Consider the following 23837-nt stretch of genomic DNA (forward strand, 5'->3'; position numbering starts at 1 on the left):
GTTCGACAGCAACGCTTTTCGGACCTTTTGCAGCGAGCTCGGCATCAAGAACAAGTATTCAACCCCGGCATACCCCCAGAGCAACGGCCAAGCTGAAGCAGTAAACAAGACTATTTTGAACGGGCTCAAGAGAAGGTTGGATGGAGCGAAAGGAAGATGGGCAGAAGAACTACCCAGTGTTTTATGGGCCTACCGCACGACCCCCAGGAGATCCACGGGGGAAACCCCATTTTCTCTGGCATACGGAGTAGAAGCAGTGATACCAACCGAGGTGAGCTTATGCAGTGCACGGGTCGCCGGGTTTGACCCCGTACAGAACGCCGACCTGATGATGGAGCATTTGGATTGGCTAGAAGAATGCAGGGAGGCCGCGACCATACGTCTTGCCGAGTATCAGCAGAAGCTGGCCCAAAGGTACAACCGAAATGTAAAGACCAGGGAATTCAGTGCCGGGGAATTAGTGTTAAGAAGGGTAGTGGGGAACATGCGGGACATGGCTGCAGGGAAGCTTGCTCAGAGTTGGGAGGGACCATACAGAGTCACAACCGTCGCAGGTGCAGGGGCCTACTACTTGGAGGACCTGGACGAGAGACCGCTCCCCCGACCATGGAACGCCAACAACCTGAAGAAATTCTACGCGTAATCATCGATGTAAGCCAAAACTTGTATTCTGTTAAGATTAAGAGCATGATGAACTTTTTTGTCTGTGCTGTTTTTGACCCTGTAACCACACACCAAGAGGATCGCCAATAAATCCTAAGGACAGAAACCTGACCTTCGGCTTGATCAATATCACCGAGCAGGTGAAAACCTTACGAATAAATCCTAAGGACAGAAACCTGACCCTCGGCTCGATCAATATCGCTGAGCAGGTGAAAACCTTACGAATAAATCTTAAGGACAGAAACCTGATCCTCGGCTCGATCAATATTGCCGAGCAGGTGAAAACCTTACAAATAAATCTTAAGGATAGAAACCTGACCCTCGGCTCGATCAATATCGCCGAGCAGGTGAAAACCTTACAAATAAATCTTAAGGACAGAAACCTGACCCTCGGCTCGATCAATATCGCCGAGCAGGTGAAAACCTTACAAATAAATCTTAAGGACAGAAACCTGACCATCGACTTGATCAATATCGCCGAGCAGGTTAAAACCTTGCAAATAAATCTTAAGAACAGGAGCCTGACCCTCGGCTCGATCAATATCGCCGAGAAGGTTAAAACCTTGCAAATAAATCTTAAGGACGGAAACCTGACCCTCGGCTTGATCAATATCGCCGAGTAGGTGAGAACTTTACAATCAAATCTATAAGGACGTAAACACAATTCTCGGTTAAACCAAAACCTGATAAAAACCTAACCCTTTTGCAAAAACTAAGTCCAATAGCGCTCTCAAATTAAACACAGCGCCGCACAACAGGTTTTCGGGGGTATCATTCTATTAAGCGGCCATAGCACTGGTATAATTCAAGCAAAGCACAAACAGATGTAATTTCATTCAACAAATTGAAACGGAAAAAGAAAACGTACTACTAATTAAACAGGTAAAAGAAATTGTTCAATCACCACATCCCGGTAACATGGGCAAATAAAACCGATAAGTTAAAGCAATTGTTCAATCACCACATCCCGGTGACATAGGCAAATAAAAGTAAAATAAAAATAAGCTAATAAGTAAATGTAAAATCAGCTGGGAGGTTGAGTCGGTGGTGGCACTTCCTACTGGACGGTCAGGGGAAAAGGCTGGCCCTCACCAAGAAGCTCCTGCACGGTAGGTATGCTCGTGGCTTCCATCTCCTCGGGCTCGGCGTGAGAATCGATTTGCTCAACCAACTCCCTCATACTGGCCGTCTCCTCCTCGTTAAAAGTAGCTGGGGCGTTCTGGACGGCGGGAACAGGGTTCGGAAATGGAATCTGGCCGGGGTCTCTCAGCGGCGAATCTTCAAGAACTCCCATTGCCTGAAGAGCGGCAAACCACCCGGCCTCGAAACCCATATGCCGAGCCCGAGCCACCACCGGTTCTGCGGAATTCTCGGCGTCGGCAAAGCCTACGTCGTACCACTTTTGCTTCGCGGCCGCCAAGCCTGCCCTGAGATCGGCTATCTCCTCGGCATGGGAAGTGTTGAGGCTGAGGGCTTCGGCTAGTTTGAGCTCCATCTCATTTTGCTTGGCCAGGAGCTCTGCATTCCTTTTTTCGGCTAATGCCCGGAACTTCTCCGCGGCAGCAGCCTTCTTCTCAGCAGCCTCAGCAATCTTCAGCTTTTCCTTAGCCGTTTTCACTGCTGACTCCCGCGCCCCCTTCTCGCGCTCATTTTCCTCATCAAGCTCCCGTGCCCGGGCAGCCACAATGTGAGCTAGTTGAGCGGCCTAGCAAGCACGAAGGTTAGCAAAGAGACAAAAGGAAATCTACATGGAGTAAATAGACAAAAGAATTACCGCAATGGCGTGCCACTCTAACCGGCGCCCCACGGACTCCTCGGACCCATCATCAAAGGCGTGCACGTCCTCGGAAAGTTGGAGAGCTCCGGCCAAGGTTTGGGCAATATGGCCGCCCTCGCCCTTATCCCACATCCGAACAGAGGCGGTAGAGGGCAATGGCTTGCCGTCCAGAAGGAACTTTGGCTCCCACGCTGGAGCCACTTGGGAGGAGGACGCGCCCCCCGTGCCAGCTTCGGTTGGCGGCTCGCGGATAACAATTCCCCCTGTTGGTCGGGGAGGAGTCTGGACAGCGGCATCCCCCGGGCCCGTGGAAGGTTGCTCGGTTACTTTCTGTTTCTTACGGGCCTGTCCGGACTGCGGAGGGGGAGGAGGCTGAGACACTGGACCCCGACCCTGAGTAGGCGGGGGCTGGTTGGTCGGCCGGGCACCAGGCACGAACTTGTCAAGGGTCATTACTCTCTTTGCCACCATTCTTGCACCGGACTGGATCGCTTCAGCTAGCAAGTTAGCCGCTTCTATCACTTGCTGTTGAGGCTCGGCGGGTGGATCCTCGGGATGGGGCTGCTCTTGGGCTTGATCCCCTTGTTGTATGGCTTCATGAGCTCTCTCTCTAAGGCGCCGAGATACCCGTTCCGCGGAATCGTCTCGCAGGGGAACTAGTTCGTCCGCGGCAGTGAACCGCCGACCAAATTCCCTCGCTTCCCCGGTTGTAAGTTTCGGCGGCAAGAAATTCACGTACCGGACGTCTATGTACGATAGCAGGGGGCTGTCAACTATCAACGCCTGCTTGAAAGGCTGCCAAGTAGAGTAAACCGGTTCCACGCCGAGGATCAGGTGTGAGGCCCGGAGTTGCCCGTCCCAGTGCACGTAGATCTCGGAACGGAGGACGAAGTTTAAGTCCCTGGTGTGGACGGCTCTGAGATCCTAAACAAACACTTTGCCGTCTGCAAAAGAACAGGTGGCGCATTAGCTTATAACAATAAAAATTTTTTTTACTCAAACAATTATAAGAAGGGGATGGTACGAACCCACTTCACGCCGTGTGAGGGGGCAAGGGATCTCCTCGGCAAACCAATTGCCGCGCACCCTGACGAACTCCCCGGCGGAGTTCCTGTTCGAATCGGGTAGGCACGATATCAGCCGTACCCGAGCATCCCTCGTCTTTAAGTAATAATTTGTGGATTTGCTCCCACAGAGGCTGTACATTTGGTTAATATCATGGTGGTTTAATTGTAAGTTAAAGGTATGGTTCAACTGGCTGACACAACTAACTACCCGGTAAAAATTGGGGGGAAGCTGGTCGGGGCACAGCCCATAGTAGGTGAGTGTGCTTATCAGGAGGAGATCTACCGGGAACCTAACCCCACCTTCTAAAATGGACATCAAAGGAAAGAAGGCTGTGCCCTGCCCTCGGTGGAGTTCCATATCACTCTCATGGTAGTAAGCCACGTCCACGTCATTGGGAATACTAAATTTACTCCTAAAGGTGGCCAAAGCAGCCGGGGTATCTAGAAGGTAAGAATAACCCATCTATAAAGCCTAAAACTACAAGAATGAACTCAAAGAAACAAAGCTGAAGGAACAGGAAGGGGAAGAAAGACTTACTTTGGGTTCTAAGGAGGAAAAGAACGCTGAGCAAGCAAGCGCACAGAAATGTGGTCGGCAGAGAGTAGGCACTAAAGATCAGAGGCGAAGGAAAAATGGAATGATGTTTGGAGAAGGACTATTTATAGAGCCAAAAGAAATGAGGGAAGAAGAAACGCTTAATCAAGCAATAAATGGGCACAGCCTACGAGCGAACCAACGAATGCCAAGCGTAACCGATTTGCGCGCCATTTCGGTTCACGAACCGTCAGGCAATAATGACGACTGCGCCTGGCGCCGCGAAACGGCGCGTCTTTTGAGATGAATATTAATGAGAAGTGACAGCCAGAAGTCCCAGGCTAGAAGATTCCCGAGGTCAAAAGGCCCAGGTAGCTCCTTGATTCTCCTCGGCGACCGAGTATGAATCAAGGGGGGGCTATTGTACGGCACCGAGCTTCCAAAGCCCATATTGGCCTTGGGCCCAGACCCATCTAGGACCCGGGCCCAAGCCCATACCGGCCTTGGGCGCAGGCCCAGCAGAAAGTTCCAGTTACCTTATGCCCTTCTTGAAACTGCCTTAGAGTAAAAACAAGTTTTGGGTATTAAGTTCCCAGAGTTGACCGGTTAATCTTTCCCAGTAGAGCGCATGAGTCATATCCGGGAAGGTCATGATATGCACGGGAACGTGAGTTGCCGAACATAATCGGTGAAAATGGAACCAAGTTCCAAGATCATAAATGCTGCACCGCCCTTTCACCTAAACAACCACTTTAACCAGATAACATTGGACCTTCAGTAGCACTAACGGTGACTGTAATCATGATCTCCCCACTAACCTTGGCTATAAATAGAAGAAAGTTGGGAGAAGAAGGGGTTCAGAAAAATTGAGAGAAAACAGTGAAGGAGAGGGTACCAACTGGGTGTTACTTTGAGTCTCTCTGCCGAGAACGACCCATTGTAGGAAATACTTAAGCCCACTACAAATAAATTGTGAGCCCAAGTGACCTAAGGTCCAGAAGTCTTGCACTTGGTTCTTACATATATATATATATATATATATATATTTATTTATGTATGTATAATTAAGTGGGCAGGTCAGGTTGTAGCGGGTGGGTAATTTTTTAATTCATAACCCAATCCAATCCGCAATTTTGGGGGTCTAATCCGCCCAACCCAAACCGCTTAACTTAATGACCGGCACGGGGTAGGCCAGTCGGGTGTGGGTCGGGTCGATTGGCGGGTTAAGTGGATATTTTGCACACCTGTAATTACAACATGTCATTAGAAGATTGTGAATTTATTTTGTCACTCACTATCACCAACAAAAGAGAAACTAAAGGCCTGTGATCCTCCTTGTCCATTTCCGAGTAATTGCTAGGAAATGGGCAATTCCGCACTCCGCTTGTGTCTTCACTTTCACTCCAAAACAGGAAGCCTCATTGCTTATTGCTTATTTGTCTTCATGCAATCAGGCCACAGTTTGTTGCTTGTTGGTAGGTAATTGAGTATTTTATTTGGATACCGCGTTCTTGATATCCTATGCACACAACGAGTCAAATACCATCCATATATTGCTAGGCCATGTTCTTATTTTCATAAATTTAAAGTTAGATCAACATTACAATACGCTCTATGGTTTACAATTTATATTGGTTGGCAAACTATCATGACTAGTCTATATATGTCTAATGCTTTTTTGCAAATTATTTACCATTCATATTGGTTGGCAAACTATCATGACTAGTATATATATGTCTAATGCTTTAATTTGCAAATTATTGCCTAGAAAGCTGTAATATATTTTGCGGTAGTGTTATTTTAATCTTGGAATAGTTTTTTAACAATTAGATATGAGAAGAAAGTATCTCATGTATTGAATATATATATATTTTCCTTTTCAAAAATTGAAAGTTTCACGTGATTATAAAAACCAAATATTATAATTGGGAAAATACATGAAATAATAATGGGATATGAGAACTACTCACATTTTATTGTGGGTCAAGGCATGTAAAAATCAAATAAATCCGTTGGTTTTTGTAATTTTAATGCCCATGAAAAGTCCATCACTACAGTGATGGGAGCGACGAAGCCTAGAAAAAGCTCATGCTCAAGTGTGCGAAGACAATTCAAATTTGGGCACCAATCTGGTTCATTGATTGGCTGGGAATCATATAAGGCATACACGATCAGTAACATTGAACTTGGAACTATTCGCTTGACGATGAATAATCAAAAGATGAGAGAATAACGGGACTTTTAAACAGCAACCGCTTTGATGTTGAGTCGAAGTCCCACACCGAAAGCGAAGAAAATAACGGGAGGTCGAGTTGGATATAAAACCAAAGCTTAGGAAGTGGTGAGAGTATCTTTGCGCTTGGGGCAATGACGCAGCTAGTGAGGTTCTAACCGAGGCGCGTCTATTGCTGGTTGAAAACTATTTCCAAACCCCCTCTTAGGCCTGGGTTCAGCTCAGGCCTTCGAGAATTTCTGGAAGGGCTCCCTCCGGGGTAAAGCCCTAAAATTCTTAGTTCAATTTTTACTATTTAAGAGGCCCTAGTTGCTTGGGGCTATATATTTGGATAAAATTAAGTTTTTATTCCATTTCTGTTTCACAAAATCATTTGATTGCGCAGTAAAGCTTTTCAATGAACGTAAAACAAAAAACATATCCATATTTACCTAAGATGAAGTTCACTTTTTAAGAAGAGAGTGGCACTAACGTATTGCAACCCTCAAGAGAGAGTCTATTGTGTATTGAATCCGGTTTTTCCTATATCAAACATAGAAGGCCATCATTTTTGTTCTCATTTCTTAAATAAAAAATGCAAAGCATTTGACCTATTATTGATTGAAGATGTTCTAGGATTTCAAAAGCAGTAGAGAAACCAAAAGGAAATATAAACATAAATTAATCACCTTTTTTAGGCCATTTTCATTAACAAAAGTCCCCAAAATGTTGTGAATTAAGGATGTGTTCTCAGACATCTATACCTCTCGTTGCTTCTTTTTGTACAGAATTTGCAAGAAACAACAGTTACAAGAGACCCAAAGGTTGTAATCAATGAGTGACGGGGATGTCATCTATAAGCTGTACATGTGCTACAATACTACAAAAATACGTTGATCTAAGTGAGCTAACTAAATTAATTATACTTGAACCCGGAAACCCGCGCCAGCTCTGACAATTCTTGTTCGCCACTCAAAACCTACAAAGAAGTATCTGTTTTGCTGAGAAAATGAAATTTAAGAGAGAGGTAATTTTATGGCACATGAATCCTTGTATTCTTGCGCCTATTCAAGAGAAAGAGCTTTGGAATGCTGAGAACCTATAGCATCATTTGTAATTGAAAAATGACAACTAAAGGGAATTACTGCTGCTTTCTTCATTATTAATATCAATTCTCTTGCTAAGGCCATATGAATTAATTACCAGAGGGGAAAAAAAGGCTTCCTTACCTGACCATTCATCACCCACATTGGGAAACCTTCAATTTTAGCATCTGTACATGCCTTGGCCATTTTTGTTCCTTTCCTATATCCATCAGGGAAGCACTCCACATAGTCCAACAGCTTCGCTGCCTCAAGCCCAAACATCTGTACAAAAGACACAGAAATATAAGTGGCATATCATAATTAAAGTAGGAGGTCAGGATGATAAACTATTTCTATGAAATGAAAAGGCATGTTGAACTGACTGGGGGAAGACAATTTGGATACCTTTTCTGTAAACATTTTATTCCAAGTTCTTCCTTAAAATAATCATAAAACCCTAAATCTGCTAATCTGTCATTAATCTAAACTGAACTCCAATCAGCTACCCTTACTCAAATGGTGGTACTTGAGCTCAATGTAGTTCACTCAAGCAAGGAAAGCCATCTTGATGGAACAGTATCCAGCACCAAGGATGGTTGGTAGGAGAGGGAAAATGAATGTCATGATGGAATAAACATGCATCAATCACGCTGATGCTGTGTAAATCTAGGTACTCAACCAATGCAAATTTACTGACTCCAGAAAATTAGCTGCTTGGTTCTTAATTTTACAACATTACAACACCACCAACCACCAAGCAAGCATTAGTTCCTAAATTTGGGGTTGGCTATGATCCTCAACAAACTAGTCAAGGTCTACCACATGTACTATTTTTCATTATTTTATGCCATCCAAAGTCATACTTGCTGTTTACTTCCTTAATTAACATGTCATTTTTTATTTTTTAACTTATATTAATGATATTTTTTGTCTTCCTCTACTTTTTTTGGTTCTCTCTACTTGAATAAACAATTTTACAATGTTACAATATGAAATTTGAAGAGATCATAATCAAGCAAGGATTTCAAAGATGCCCAGTGGATTACATATATCCAAATGAAAATTTCAACAAATTTTTTAAGTAATATTTTCTCAATAGCAGTTAATGTTGCATGTGCGGACTGCAAAGGTTCATGTAGCCTCTATGAGGACTTGTCAAAAATATCAGCAGTCCTTTTTGGACTCTTAAAACCAACACTAATCATCTACATTGCATCTCTTGAGAAATCCTTTCAAAATTTTGGAATACTTAATAGAGAGGCTGAAGAGGAAACCTTCCTATTTATAAACATTATCCTACACCAAGTTCTATGTTTCAACTTGAACAAAGCCCCTTCCTGCCTCCAAAAATAAAAAATAAAAAACCTGTAAAGGTAAATGTACCTGTTTTTGTTCTAAACAATGTGAACACCAGAAAGCCCCATACATTTTAGCTCCTATGGAGTTCAGATGCTTTGCAAGAGAAACAGCAAAAGGACTTGAAGTTGTTGTGATCTCTGTTGTAAAGTATGGGAGGTCAATTTCAGCCAAGCTGTTGATATAGACATGAAACAGGAAAAGAGAAAAAAGATTAAGATACGTAATTCCTTGTGGAAAAAAAAAAGAGAAAAGAAAAAGAAAAGAGGGACAAAGCATATTAATTCATTGAAATTGATAATAGTCAATTATCTAACCAAGTGAGTTAGATTTCTTGTAAGATCAATGTGGAGATTGAGGCCATAGGTTCAAGATCCACCAGTTGCCCATGTATCTTATCAAATATCAATTACCAAAAAAAAGTATTCACTCTAGATTTCCAATGATGAGACCTTTAAAAAAATAAAATCATTGCTTTAACTAGAATTACACATGTGCCTCATAAAATAAAGGTTAAAATATTCTTTTCATCCTTCAAATACAGGCCAAGTTCTCTTTTTATCCTTTAAATATATATAAAAAAAAAAAAAAAAAATTGTTTCCATCCTTGAAAATTAAAAATGTTTTTACATTTTTTCCTTCTATTTACTCTCCTTAAGATTTTTGCCAGCATGTCAGATAAAAGGGCAAAAATAGAACCTTGACGAAATTTTAGGAAACTGTTTTTTTTTCCCTTGAAATATAATCTAGGCTGAGGTTCTATTTTTGTCCCTAAAATATGAATTTCATTAGAGACACTGACAAAAAAACTCAACGGAGGTGGATGGAAGGACAGAATGAGGAAATTTTTAAATTTTCAACGACAAAAATAGAACTTCTATACCTGTACCGAAGAAAAGCTTTGATTGTAATTAGTATAGTAATAGAACACGATTTTTGCAGCGCAATCTCTGTTGAAATTAAGGGAAGGAGGAGGGGGGGGGGGGGGGATCTTTCCATTTTGGAAATAGAAGTCTATCTAAGTGAATGTACTTGCCATGTGTCTTAAATCAAAACTAGGCTTCTTGACATCTCGTGCAGCGACAAGGGAAAAAAGAGGAGATAAACAAATAGAAGCTGCCACTTCGCTAAATCTTCACATAGCATTTCCAAATAAGTAAAAAAAAAAAACTCCATTATAGCTCCAATAGCACTTGGTTGCAATGGTGTTTTATTAAGAGAAAAAAGGAAAAAGAAAAGACGGAGACAGAAAAGAAAATGAAGCCAACATGCTCATGTAAGAAACAAAGATGCGGTAATAATCTGTAAATAGAAACCATTACCTTGAAGAAATAGGTTGAGAAGTACTGTATGACGTGTTTAGGGTAACAAATACCAAGCTAGCTATACATAGCTGTAAACCAACCACTTTTTGTATCTCTTCCAACCCAAAATCCTACAAAACAACCCCCAGAAACATCTTATTATACTTAAGAACCAATTACAGCAATTTCAGCAACCGAGGGATAGAAAAGAAAACAAAAAGCTCACCCTTAAACTGATGAAAAATAAGCTGAACGACAACAAAGCTGACATTAGACAGTATGAGCATGATGCTCCTGAAAATTTTGTTCCAAGAATGTACAAAAAATATGCACTGGCAGCCGCCATGGAGGTAGTACTTCCAAGTATAATCAAACGACCCGTAGGTTCATCCATTCCAAAGGGCAAGTTCTTTCTACTCAACTGTAGACCCAGTGATGCAACTAACCCGTATGCAACCATCCCTATAAGTGGAAGAGGAACACCTGGCAAATGCAAAAGCATTGAAATTGAAACCCTCTGTCAAACACATAACCTGCAATGTATTTCGTATAGCAATATTCCAGTCAAATAAAACATTTCTGCATTGTACAAAATGAAATTGCTATGACTGGAAGTACTAACACACACACACACACACACACACAAGAAAAAAAGGAAAAACAGAAAAAGAAGAAGCAAAGAACTAGAATATATTTAATAATCGAGATAGTTCTATAAATGAATTGATCTGTTCATAAACAGCTCAAACACAACTTGTAGAAAGACTTGTTTATGTTTTAGTATATCTAGCAAACAAGCCAAGCTTTCACGAACAAGCTCATAAATATAAGGAACGATTTTAATACATATAACATTTTAAGTTAATTTTTATAAATGTATAAAAGGTACTTCAATAGACCTGAGATTAGATGGTGTAAGCTTGTGCACAAGGATGATGAATCTAATTTTTATAAGTTCATAAAAGAAATCAATTCTATCTTATTAACTCAAATATTATAATTTGGTTATTAATTGTTAGCATAAATTTGTGAAAAGATAAATTTTTTTAAGTCCTGTTGTTTACTATTACATGGGAAAGGAATGAGTTAATTAACTAGCTCGTGAACAAACTCAAGCTTGTACGACAATAAAATGAACCAAGCTTGAATATATATAATCTAGTTTAGCGATGAAGTCGAGCTTGGCTCGTGTTCAAAATAAAATTAAATACTCAGCTCAATTCAGCTCTAAATAGAGATAATTCACAAGCACTAGAGTAATGATCAGAGAACAAAAAAAGGTAAACAAAGTCAATATGCTATAATCAATTACACTCAATTCCTTTCCCTATTGGCAAGAAAGCATTAAAGCTTGCTTTAAATTATTATAATAATAATAAAGAAGCTCATGTTTAACAAATTTCTATTACAAAGTACTTCTTAATTTAGAAATTTAAAAAAACAAAGTGTTTTATTGCACACTAATAATTAACTGAAACGGTTTAGAATGAATACCAAAAACGACGGCGTATTCACTGTTGAGAATGTCGCCGCAACTGCCACCTCCGATAGGGCAAAAGGCATCGGAATTGGTGAGCTTGAGGTACGTCAAGTACGTCGTCTCTACAAACCCTAACCCTCCGAGCCCCGCACACAATTTGTCAGTCCAATTGGTAGCAATCGCAGACGCCGTCGTTTCAGATTCAGATTCAGAATCTTGACCCGGTCCCGGAGATAAGCAATTCACGGAAACCACCAGTGGTCTCGGACTCGGACTCGGACTCGGACTCGGACCGTGACACCAACCATTCTTGAGAAAATCAATTCTGCCTTGGCTTTGCGAGAAATAATCATAACGAGAGCGAGACACGAACGAAGAAGGAGACGATAAGCTCACCAAGCTCGCCATTATCAAGTTCCACTTCTTTGAGTTCACGAATCGCTAGCTCAATCTCTCTCGCTGAAAAAAGAGAACGAGCCTTTTTTTTTTTTTTTTTCCTGGGAAGGGATAGGCCCAAGTCTAAAATTACAATGTAATTAAAAGCCCATTTTTGGCCCAAGATTACTTGGGCTCAACCGTTTCAGGGAGACTGATCCAAATTTATAAATTGTGCTCTCTTTTCTTTTGGATTAAAACGGCCCAAGTATTTCCTACCAATGAAGATAGTCAATTTCGTACTGTATCCATCAATACGTATAGTATTTATTTTCTTACTGATACTTGGATAACAAAGTTTATTGGGGCATATTGATACTGCAATGAACTTCACTAGGCTGTGGACTCCCAAGCTTTATACTCCCAAATGTCTTGTTCTACTGCTTGTACACACTGTGATTTTGAATACTTGAACAAACTTTATATCAAATTTGCTACTCTAAAAACGATCACTGTTTAGAGTAGCAAATTTGAAGATTTTTTGTCTCAGACAAAAATCTTCAAATAATCCTGAAAAAATTTAATGAACACCTTTTTTGTGCTCACTAATGTCTCCCTAGTACCTTCTAGACCAATTGTTTCTTTCTGGAATAGGCCAGAGCAAAGAGCTGTAAAGATAAATTGTGATGTAGCAATGAGGCTAGACCATTCTTTTATTGCTATTGTGGCTAGAGATTGGAGAGGGGTTTTGATTTTCTCCTTCTCTTACGGGTGGAAACCTACCTCCTTCGCCAAGCAGAGGCTGAGGCCATAAATTTGACGATTCATTTAGTAGTTGAACTTGGTTTTGAGAATGTAGTGGTTGAGAGTGATACCAAAACTTGCATTGAAGCTCTTAAAGCCCCTATTGATGTTGTGCTTTGGAGAATCTCAACCATATATGCCAATATTCTTTTTTGGGCATCCCATGGCTAACAATTTGTTTTTAGGTCGGACTCAGTTTCTATCCAATGGCTAGTGGCCATTGGACGCGTTGGATACGCGACACGTGTCCAAGATGGACACGTGTCGCGTATCCAACGTGCCTAGTGGCACTGGCCACTAGATATAAACCAGACCCTTTTAGATCGAGTTCAAGAGAATCAAATAAAGCAGCCCATGTACTAGCTTCCTAGTGCCTTAGGAAAAATTTGTCTAGTTATTTTGTTCAAATTATACTTCTAGCCCTTTTATGAATGCAATTAATTTAGAGCAACTCCATGTTGTATTTGCTGCTTAGCCTCTGTATTTTTGTGTTTTGTCAATAAAATTTTCTATTCATCGACAAGAAAACAGAAAAAAAAAAATTCACTATAATTAACATATTATCTCTTTTACATGAACATTCCTATTAATATCATTTTTATTATCCACCGAACCTAATTGGCAAGGTTCACTGTTGAAAAAAATATGAAATTTGCTATCTTATTATTCTTATTAGAGTTTGTGATGGTCATTCAATTATTATTGCTCTTTTAGACTTTTACTATCCTACCAAAACACGAATAAATTACCCTTTTAATGTTGACAAGATCCCATGTCAGGTCCCTCATCTCCTAACCTCATAGTGTTAATCATTGATCCATTGATGCCTTGACAGAGAAGGTGGGGTCGGCTTTGTGGATTGCCACGTGTAATGGAGTCAACCGTAGATACTAGATAATACTAAGAAGATAAAAACCCTGGTGTCTTTCACGGTTCAAACTTATCCAAGCAAATGTTTGTGTGCCAAATGCCACCATCAACATGACAATGTGACATGGACACCACAAATTTTGATTCCTTTTTCGGATTGCGTGATGGTAGGATATTTCAATTTTTTCTCCTTAAAAACTTTTTTTTTTTTTTTGGAACTTCTCCTTAAAAACCTTTAGATCTAATGTGTCACCTACTTCAAAAAAAAAAAAAAAAAAAATCAAGTATATATTTATTTATCATGATGTTTATGTAATACAAATTTTATTTTTATTACACCAATATGTAAGTTTTTTTATAATAACATATATGGTAATATAAAGCTTACAATTTAATATAACCAGTAACGAAATTGGGTTGGAAATTAAAAAAAAAATTTAATAAATCTATATTTATTAAATTAAATATATATATATATATATAATTGATGGGTTTAACAATTAATAAATATAAATTTATTTTTTTAAAATAAATAATTGGTGACACATTTTTTTTTTTGAAGGCTCTGAGAGTCTATTTGGCATAAATTTTAGCTTTTAATTTTTATATACTATTTTTTAAAATTTTACTTTTCTTTTTTCCATATTTTCTATTTTTTTTAATTTTTTTCAAATTATAAATATATTTTAACAAATTTTTTTTAAGCAAAATGCTAAATAAATTATTCTCGAACAAATTGGAGCTGGTATTTCTTTTTGCCCATTTTGTTTGGATTATCAGAAATCAGAAAAGGGATCAGTGGATCACAAACTACTGCAAATGATGGCGTGGCAGCCATGCATGCCCATCCCTGTCAGTACTATCAACTATAAAATAACACCTTAACCACCATAACCATCCTTAGATACCTACCTTACACACAGTCACGCGCAAATCCCAGATAGCAAAGGATAAAGAAAACTCAAAAATACACGAAGAATTATTAAGAAAATGGCGGTGAAGTCGTTTGTTTCCTCTGCTTGCTTCACTGGCTCTTTACTTCCACCAGTTCATTGCCCCTTGAACCTCAATCAAAGGTTACTTTTATTTTACATTCCATTGTTGTTGGTCCCTGCTATTTGTTTGTCTCTCTCTCTCTCTCTCTCTGTTTTTCAATAATTTGATACGATTATATATAATATATCCATTACTTGTAGGTGTATATTGTCACCAAAAACAAATACAAAGAGACGTAGCATTTGCTACAACAAGCAAAATTTGATTTCCAACTTCAGGTACGTATATGAATATTATAGGCAATTACACAAGCCCATGTTTTTTCTTTTAGAACTTTTGAGTTTTGATGATTTCATTTCATGATGATCAAAATTAATTTGTCTTTGTTGGTCATGTGGAACTCAAAAGTCCAAAGGCTGCTCAGAGAGGAAACTTAGAGGCCACCGGAGTTCCAACTTCAGTGCCAGTCCGTGTGGCCCACGAGTTACTTCAAGCTGGACACCGGTATTTGGATGTCAGGTAGTGTTTTTTTCCAAGTGTTTTCATTTTCAGAAGCAAATTTGTCTTGGTTAAGGAATAGGATGCTCTCAATTTCAAAGTATACATAGAATGTCACGTCATTTAAAATTTTAAATAACACGACACTGGATACATTTTTAGATTTGAAATTGATCAATTTCAAATGGAAATGAGAGAGAGCCTTAATAGGACAAGAAAGGAACTTGGTGAATGGTAATTAATCTGTGCCTTGGTGGTTTTATTGTGTATGTAGGACTCCTGAAGAGTTCAGTGCAGGACATGCCTCTGGGGCTATTAACGTCCCTTACATGTACAGAGTTGGATCAGGTTCTTTTATCATTCATTGACTTTGCCAATTTATTTATGGACTTGAACAAATTTTCATGTCCTTCTTGTGTAATCGATTAAGTTGTTGTGTTAGGAAACGATAGATTTAATCATTTAACCATTATTATATTTTTCTAACATTTACTTTCCTTTCTTTTACACCTATTGTGCATTTTCTTCTTCTTCCAAATAGTTCTTAGGTAATTTTGTTTGTCAATGTAGGGATGGTAAAGAACCCCAACTTTCAGGCAGAAGTATTATCACACTTTGGGAAATACGATGAAATTATTGTGGTTAGTTTCCCTTGTCCTAGAAATTCCTTTATTTGCCTAGCTACAAGTCCAAAATTAATAATTATCCATTGTTTTCATTAATTTGTTTATTGCAGCCCTTCTCATGTGCTTAAAAAATGTCCTTGCTTTACAGGGCTGCCAGCTTGGGAAAAGGTCTCTTATGGCTGCCACTGAACTATTAGCTGCAGTAAGCACATCAAGCTTGAATTGATTCTTAAGCAATTATTTATGGTTATTTGATTTTAAAATAAGGAAAATATTATGGTTGAGCATCATTGTTAACTAGCAAGTTGGTTATATCTTACCTAATAATTTTAGAAGCTTTCGGCCGAAGGCATTTCTTGTAGATAAAAACTAAGTTGTTTGTGAATAACTTATTGAACTATTGGTTTGTTTAATATCTCCTTCTCTTTTAACATAAAGTGGCAAATATTTTTCTTATTATCTTCTAAAGTTGCAGAATGAATTCTTAAAAGAGTCTGTCAACTCGACCAGCTAATGGAGTATAAAGAGCATGAAAAACAGTTTGACATTTTGTAACTAGTTCTATTGTATATTATCTTCCATAAATAAAATATGTAAAAGTTTATTGGAACTGGCTGTTCAGTTTTGGTTGCTGACCATTTGAGGATTATCTTGAAAAATTTCCATATTGATTTCCTAATTATTAAACTGGTATCAATTTTGGGCTTAAAAGATTGGGGTTCTTGCATTTCTTTATTGTGAAGAAATCCCACTTGGGCAGTAGTTGTGATCTAGGAATCATACTATAAGGATATGAAAACTTGAGGACCTGTTGCGGGTAGTCTGTCTTGCACAACTCTGAAGGGAATTCCTAGATCACAACTACTGCCCAAGGCATTGATTTTGTATTGTTTCTTGTATTAGTAAATTGGTTTTGTGAATGAGGTCTTCAAGTGTCAAGGATTCAAGGTGAGCTTTGATGCAAGAATTTAGCAGATGCACCATTTATTGCTTTTGGCTTGTGCTAAGAGTCTCTCACATGAACAAGCATAAAATTTATATGTTAGTTTTGACCATATTGATAGTTCAAAATGATGCATTGTCTTTGAAAAATGCATCTGAATGGCTTTCATTCCACAAATCCTTGTGCTCAAAGAATTAAACAAAGCTGATAAGAACTTTACCCTATACTGCAGGGTTTTACTGGCATCACTGACATTGCTGGTGGATATGCTGCCTGGACACAGAATGGACTTCCAACAGAATTGTGAAGCTTGCTCATAGAATCCTCACCTACTGATATAATAAATCTTAGGAAGATTAATGGTGATGTACAATAAAATAATTACCAGTGTCATTTCAAAGGAGACCCTGGCAAAAACAATGTGTACAGTATTAAAAAAAAATTATAATGAAAAAGAAAGTCCATGTATGATCTACAGCAACACAAAATATGCCAAATGAATTTGATCCCTGCTTGTACTTTGATTAAACCGTTAGATCTTTCATTGAAGATGATCCTCAAGCCAAACCAATTTTTAATTTACATTTGCAGTTATGAACAACTAGCTCATTGCTTTATGCTTATAACTAGGTTATGACTACTAATCCTCAACCTCTTTTTCTAATGCTTTAAGGACACTTAAAAAGTGACTTCGACGTATTCCAACAATTGTTTAGGTGACAAATGGACTCTTCATTTCGCTTGAAATTTTGAACTCTAAACGTTTTGATTGAAATACCAAAAGCTGCTAGTTGAACTACAAATCCCTTTCAAGTAAATCTTTAAAGTTCATAGCTTCACAATTAGTTGTCCCTTGTCCGGTTGAGATAAATTTTGCTTTTCAATTTACCATGCTCTAGGATCAATAGCTTCTCTACTCGGCATATAAAAACTTCCAATTAAGAAAAGGAACTTGTAAAGTCGAAATGAAGAGTCGTTACGGGGATAAATGTCGCATTAATAAGAAGACTTTTTCCATAATGTCTTCCAGCGGAGGCATTACTAAACAAACTTGTTAAAGTGAGAGGTTGAGTTTTATAGAGAACTAATGGTAGACCCGCTCGATGCATGAAAAAAATTGATAATTTGTTTTTTTTTTAAGTAAAAAAAAAATAGTAAATGAGATTTATGAGTGTTAGTTTCATACTCTTTTTAAAATGATGTGATTCCTTTTAAATAAAGTATAATACAATATATTAGATTTTCTAAATTTAGCTATTTATATTTTGTATTTGAAAATATTTTAAATGTTGCAAGATTTTTTTCCTAAGAAAACTTGACACATTTTATATTCAATTATTATCTATGACAAGATATTTTGTAAATAATGTAACGTGTGGTTAGAATTTGTTTCTAGTGCTCCTTACAAAAATGGTTCAAATTGAACCAAACTGGACCAATTAGACCGAAATGGACCACAATGTACCAAAATGAACTGAAATAGGCCAAATGGACAGAAATAGATTGAATTGGACCCAAAAGTGGATTAAATGGACCAAAGTAGATGAAAATGCTTTAGTGATATGGCTAAATAAAAACGTAGAAATAATAAATACTATACTTCAACTTTTAGATATTATATAAATAGATGAACAAACTGGCATTACTAAACAAAATTGGCAATTTTAATATTGTGGTAAGTAGTTGCGATTTAGGCTACTTTGTCCCTAATCATTCTAAAAGTCAATTCTTTTCATTGACATGATTTGGTATGATGAGTGTGTAATAAAAATGGTGCCAATAATATATTTTTGCTATTCCAATTACAACTTATCACCTTAATAAGTTGTAAACAAAAATTAGTTTCTTTAATATTATTCTTCTCCCCCGTCCCGTTCTAAATACAATATATGCCTACGCTGTCATATATAAGTTTGTTTTGTTTTAGTTTTAACGATTACAAATACTATTTACAAGTTGGCCAAATGCAATATAAGGTTTGTAAATCCCAGTACTATAATAATAATAACTTAATAAAGCCTTTAGGCTATGACTATTTCTCTTTGACCCTCAAAGTTTGGTCTATAATTAGAATTTAGTCCCACAAATCGTTGCAATTCTTACATTTTAACTTGTGTTTGTTTAAAATGAATTGTTAAGGGTTCTATTTTTAGTAAAGAACCCTACAAATTTTATTTCAATTGAAATCTTAGGAAGTCAAGTATAACAATTGAATGTTTGTAAACAAATTTGGTAAAGTCAAATTGAAAGTTTGTGGACTAAATTATGGTAGAGACAATTTATGAGATAAATTGTAATTTTTCTTGAAAGTTACAAGAAGCTTAGCTGGGAATAGGGAAGGAAAAGACAGCTTTGCTACTTCTCATTACCAACCTAGTTATAAGTTTGAATACAAATTTTCTGTCTCACTTTTTTTTTTATTTCAATGCACCAAGAATCTTCCACAATCTTCATGGAACAACATTTCAGCTTATTAAACCTTTTTTTTTTTTAATTCTTTCTAAGAATCTTCTGCTGTTGTCCCAGTTGCAAACATCAGCTGGCTAGGCCTTGAAGTTGAAAGCTTCAAAGTACAAACTCAGCATACAACATCAACATGTTGCAAAGAAATTCATCCTGCCACGTTCTCAGGTGTGTGACAGATATTATGCAACAAAAGCCACTTTCTCACTCTCACTCACAAAGCAAACATGCTGCGCACTTTGCCTACCTCCAAGTGATCTCTTCTTAATGTTTAGAATGAAGAAGATATTAAACCAAACAAGCTCAACCAACAAAGAATAAGAAGACAGATACAACAACAATGGCCATATCCAAAAACCTCTTCAACATGGTCCAAAAAAAGTTCCACAAATCATCTCACACAGATACCAATCTTTCCAATACAAGTTCTAGTGAAGAAGCCATTGTTAGAGAAGAAACAGCCAACTTTGAAGAAGATATTGCAGCTTCACCAACACCTTCATCATCACAAAAGAAGGATTTAACCAAAGAAGATGTTAAAGCCATCAAAATTCAATCTTTTTTTCGAGGCTATCTTGTACTTTTTTCAACATTACATGTTTTTTATTTATTTATAATTTTTTTAATAGATGAATTGGCTTGTGAACTAACTGTGTTATTTGGGTTTTGATGATCTCAAACTTCAACAGGCAAGAAAGGCATTTCGAGCACCTAAGACCAAGGTAAAAAGGTTAGGAAAAAATAGAATGGGAATGCCCAAAAATTGCTTCAAAATGGTCCAATTAAAGTTTGGCAAATCATCTCAAACCAACACTAGTCCAAGTGGATCCATTGAAGAAATAAATGTTATAGAAGAAACCACCTATATTTCTGAAGAGCCCAATAGTTCAGCTTCATCAACACAATTATTCCAAAAGAAAGATTTAACCAAAGAAGACATTGCTGCAATCAAGATCCAATCATTTTCCAGGGGCCATCTTGTACTCAATCTATTCCATTATATTTCCTTCCAAAAAAATTTTTCTTGAAATTATTTTGAATATAAACTAATGGTGATATTTATTTGGATTTGTATGATTTTAAACTTAAACAGGTAAGAAAATCACTTAGAGCACGTGAGAGCATTGTAAAGAGCTCAAAAAAGAAGGAAACCGGAATGTCACAAAAGTATTTCAGCAGTGTCCAAAGAAAGTTTCGTAAAAGATCACAAAGAGATATTACTTCTCCCCAAACCCATACTAGTCCAAACAATTCCACTGAAAAATCAATTGATCAAGAAGAAACTATCAAGTTTGAAGACCCCAATAGTGCAGCTTCATCTTCATCATCACCCCAAATGAAAGATTCAACCAAAGAAGATGTTGCAGCCATCAAGATCCAAGCAACTTTTCAAGGCCATCGTGTATGTTATCCAACTCATTGCATTTTTTAAGATTTTATTTGGTGATAATGATTAGGACTGACAATGATTTTTAAACAGGTAAGACAAACATTTCGAGCACTTGAGAACATTGCAACAAGTTCCAAAAAGAAAGAAATGGGAAAACACCAAAATTGCTTCAACATAGTCCAAAAAAGGTTGCACAAAAGATCTCATAAAGATAAAATTTCTCCTCATGCCAACACCAGTCCAAGTGGTTCTATGGAAGAAGCAATTGTTGAAAAAGAAGCAACTAATTTTGAAGATCTCAATGGTGCAACTTCATCAATACCATCATTCCAAAGGAACGATTTAACTAAAGAAGATATTGCAGCCATCAAGATCCAAGCAATTTTTCGACGTCATCGTGTATGTTGTTCAACCCCTGGTATATTTTTTAGACATTTTATTTCTTGATGATAACTTGCCACATAAAACAATGATTTTCTTTGAACAGGCAAGACAAATATTACAAGCAAGTGAGAGCATTGTAACGAGCTCAGAAAAGGAAAGAGTAAGAAAACCTCAAAATTACTTCAACATAGTGCAAAGAAGGTTTCGCAAAAGATCTCAAAGAGATGCAATTTCTTCCCATGTCAACACTAGTCCAACAAATTCCATTGAAAAAGCAATTGTTAAAACAGAATCCGTCACTTTTGAAGATCCTAGTGGTGCAGCTTCATCAGCACAACCATCCCAAAGGAAAGATTTAACCAAAGAAGATGTTGCAGCTATCAAGATCCAAGCAATTTTTCGAGGCCATCATGTATGTTATTCAATCCATTTCATTTTCTCTTTAGACATTTTGTTTATTGATAATAGCTTGGTGTTTATTATAAACCAAGGGTGTTGTTTGAATAGGCAAGGCAGAGATTTCAAGCACGTGAGAGCAATGTAACAAGCTCCAAAGAGAAGAGAATGGGAAAACCCGAAAAATTCTTAAAGATAGTTCAAAGAAGGTTACACAAAAGATCTCATAGAGATACCACTTCTCTCCGTACCAATACTGGTCCAAACAATTCCACTGAAGAAGCAATTGTTGAAAAAGCAACCACCAATTTTGAAGATCCTAGCAGCGTAGCCATTGTTAAAAAAGAAAGCACTAACTCTGAATATACCAATGGTGCAACTTCATCAACACCACCATCCCAAGAAATCACCAATTTTGAAGATCACAGTGGTGTAGCTTCATTAGTACCATCATCCCAAAGGAAAGATTTTAACAAAGAAGATATTGCAGCCATCAAGATCCAAGCAAATTTTCGAGGCCATCGTGTACATTATCCAACCCATTGCATTTTCTTCTAGACATTTTATTTATTGATAATGATTTGGCATATAAACCAACAATGTTTTTTTTTTTTTTTTTTGAACAGGTAAGACAAATATTTGGAGCACGTGAGAGGGTTGTAACAAGCTCAAAAAAGAAGAGAATAGGAAAACCCCAAAATTGCTTCAACATAGTCCAAAGAAGGGTTCGCAAGAGATCTCATAGAGAGACAATTTCTCCCCATGCTAACACTAGTCCAAGCAATTTCACAGAAGAAGCAATTGTTAAGAAAGAGAGTTCTAACTTTGAAGATACCAGTGGTGCACCGATTGTTAAAAATGAAAGCACGAGTGCAGCTTCATCAGCACCACCATCCCAAGAAAGCACCAATTTTGAAAATTCTAGTGGTGCAACAATTGTTAAAAAAGAAAGCACCCATTTTGAAGATCCCAAAGATGTAGCTTCATCAACACCATTATCCCAAGAAATCACCAATTTTAAAGATCTCAATGGTGCAGTTTCGTCAGCACCATCATCCCAAAAGAAAGATTTAACCAAAGAAAATGTTGCAGCCGTCAAGATCCAAGCAATTTTTCGAGGCCATCGGGTACATTATCCAACCTCTACTTTTCCTTTAGACATTTTATTTATTAATAATGACTTGGCATGTAAACCAAAAATGATATTTGGCAGGCAAGACGAGGATTTTTGTCACTTAAGAGCTTGGTACCAAGCTCTAGAAAGAAGGAAAACTCGGGTAGAACAGCACAGATGTCCCAAAATTGGTTCAACATAGTTCGGAGAAAGTTTCGCAAAACACCACATAGGGATATCATTTTATCGCATACCAACACTTGTGCAAGAAGCTCCACTGATGAAGCAATTGTACCAGAAGAAACAATCAATTTTGAAAACGCCAATGGTGCAGCTTGCTCAATACAGTTATCCAAGAAGAAAGATTTAACCAAAGAAGATATTGCAGCCATCAAGATCCAAACATCTTTCAGGGGCCATCTTGTACTTCATCCAACCCATAACAAAAACATTTCCTAGTAACAATAATGCATTGTTAATAAACGGTTTAGCATGAAAATTTGTAATGATCCGACTCTAAAGGGTTTTTGTTGATTTCAAAATTTTATAGGCACGACGGACATTTCGAGCACTCAAGAGCCTGGTGAAGCTGCAAGCAGTGGTTCGTGGGGTATGTGTGAGGAAACAGGCACGTATAGCCCTGCATTGCATGCACGCACTTGCTCAATTGCAGGTTAGAGTTCGGGCACGGCAGCTCCTTAACAGTGATGAGGTGTTGTGATGGCTAATACATTGGAACACTGGACCCAAACCTTACTCATGATCATAACTATTATTGAGGCACCGAAGCTTTATTAGTTTAACGCATAGAATCCCTATATGTGCTTGATATTTTGGAAAGTCCACTGTCGCAAATGATGTTTTACACCTTGGGTCTTTTGTTATTTTTTTCCGAACTATTCAATTAATAATAATTTCTACATAGCTTTTCATCTACTAGCTGGTCAGTATTTATTTATTTTATTTTATTTTTTGCTTACAAGAGGGAGCGGTTAAAACAGAGCTTATCCTCCACTTAACTACAAGACTCTTGATTCAAACAGAGCTTATCCTCTACTAACCTACAAGACTCTTGACATTTCCCAGTAGAATGTTAGTTGAACAATGCAAACGATTAAAAATTGCTTGTGCTGTTAAGTGGTTTTTAAATACGTTAAGATGTCACCATCTTGTAGTAACCATTCAACAGCAAGTTGAAATCATTTATAGGTATTTACAGTAAAAAAAATAAAATAAAAAATTAGCTTGACAAAGGCGCTGCCACAAGGTTGATACAAACAGGTTGGCCAATTTTCCAACTTTTTTTTTTTTTTCCCCTGCGAACATGGCATAAAGCACCTTTTGCTCATCAACTTTTTGGTCCTTCAACAAATTATTCTTGTCAATTTAGTCCTTGTTTGACTATAAAATTGTTAAGATTAATTCATCATGTTAAAATTTGAATTGACAATTGATTCTTAAATATGGTTTATTAATTTATTCAAAAATAATTCGCACAA

The 23837-nt window shown here is 37.7% G+C and overlaps 3 protein-coding genes and 1 non-coding gene across 4 annotated transcripts; 3 read left to right on the forward strand and 1 right to left on the reverse strand.

The window, feature by feature from the left end:
- The first annotated feature begins 6391 nt into the window (after positions 1-6391).
- On the forward strand, positions 6392-6542 carry LOC126690674 (U4 spliceosomal RNA). Its single transcript, XR_007644711.1, has one exon. It is a non-coding gene; the product is annotated as a U4 spliceosomal RNA (small nuclear RNA).
- A 428-nt stretch (positions 6543-6970) lies between these two features.
- Positions 6971-11965, reverse strand: LOC126690498 (thiol-disulfide oxidoreductase LTO1). The gene is made up of 6 exons (XM_050385678.1): positions 11494-11965; positions 10226-10482; positions 10018-10130; positions 8723-8870; positions 7484-7621; positions 6971-7233 (listed from the first exon to the last, which is right to left on the reverse strand). The coding sequence occupies exons 1-6, from the start codon at positions 11885-11887 to the stop codon at positions 7171-7173; spliced, it is 1113 nt and encodes a 370-aa protein (XP_050241635.1). The 5' UTR covers positions 11888-11965; the 3' UTR covers positions 6971-7170.
- Positions 11966-14297: 2332 nt separating this feature from the next.
- LOC126690499 (thiosulfate sulfurtransferase 16, chloroplastic-like) lies at positions 14298-17059 on the forward strand. Its single transcript, XM_050385679.1, has 7 exons — positions 14298-14604; positions 14725-14802; positions 14933-15043; positions 15297-15370; positions 15593-15663; positions 15797-15850; positions 16824-17059. The coding sequence occupies exons 1-7, from the start codon at positions 14519-14521 to the stop codon at positions 16896-16898; spliced, it is 549 nt and encodes a 182-aa protein (XP_050241636.1). The 5' UTR covers positions 14298-14518; the 3' UTR covers positions 16899-17059.
- Positions 17060-19319: 2260 nt separating this feature from the next.
- LOC126690500 (uncharacterized) lies at positions 19320-23274 on the forward strand. Its single transcript, XM_050385680.1, has 9 exons — positions 19320-19631; positions 19744-20034; positions 20148-20456; positions 20535-20843; positions 20932-21240; positions 21336-21749; positions 21851-22351; positions 22438-22761; positions 22889-23274. Exons 1-9 carry the CDS (start codon positions 19395-19397, stop codon positions 23057-23059), a joined length of 2865 nt encoding a protein of 954 aa, XP_050241637.1. The 5' UTR covers positions 19320-19394; the 3' UTR covers positions 23060-23274.
- The last annotated feature ends 563 nt before the right edge of the window (positions 23275-23837 follow it).

Source organism: Quercus robur, chromosome 6 (genome assembly GCF_932294415.1).
Source record: "Quercus robur chromosome 6, dhQueRobu3.1, whole genome shotgun sequence".
NCBI lineage: Eukaryota > Viridiplantae > Streptophyta > Magnoliopsida > Fagales > Fagaceae > Quercus > Quercus robur.

What these genes read in the sequence shown, in the direction of transcription:
- LOC126690498 (XM_050385678.1), bottom strand. Translation starts at nt 11,887, where the DNA reads ATGGCGAGCTTGGTGAGCTTATCGTCTCCTTCTTCGTTCGTGTCTCGC. An exon ending in TGAATACGCCGTCGTTTTTG is followed by an intron (nt 10,483 to 11,493) that starts GTATTCATTCTA and finishes TGCATTTGCCAG; the next exon opens with GTGTTCCTCTTCCACTTATA. An exon ending in TATTTTTCATCAGTTTAAGG is followed by an intron (nt 10,131 to 10,225) that starts GTGAGCTTTTTG and finishes GTTGTTTTGTAG; the next exon opens with GATTTTGGGTTGGAAGAGAT.
- LOC126690499 (XM_050385679.1), top strand. Translation starts at nt 14,519, where the DNA reads ATGGCGGTGAAGTCGTTTGTTTCCTCTGCTTGCTTCACTGGCTCTTTA. An exon ending in AATACGATGAAATTATTGTG is followed by an intron (nt 15,664 to 15,796) that starts GTTAGTTTCCCT and finishes CTTGCTTTACAG; the next exon opens with GGCTGCCAGCTTGGGAAAAG. An exon ending in CCACTGAACTATTAGCTGCA is followed by an intron (nt 15,851 to 16,823) that starts GTAAGCACATCA and finishes CCTATACTGCAG; the next exon opens with GGTTTTACTGGCATCACTGA.
- LOC126690500 (XM_050385680.1), top strand. Translation starts at nt 19,395, where the DNA reads ATGGCCATATCCAAAAACCTCTTCAACATGGTCCAAAAAAAGTTCCAC. An exon ending in CTTTTTTTCGAGGCTATCTT is followed by an intron (nt 19,632 to 19,743) that starts GTACTTTTTTCA and finishes AAACTTCAACAG; the next exon opens with GCAAGAAAGGCATTTCGAGC. An exon ending in CATCTTTCAGGGGCCATCTT is followed by an intron (nt 22,762 to 22,888) that starts GTACTTCATCCA and finishes AAAATTTTATAG; the next exon opens with GCACGACGGACATTTCGAGC.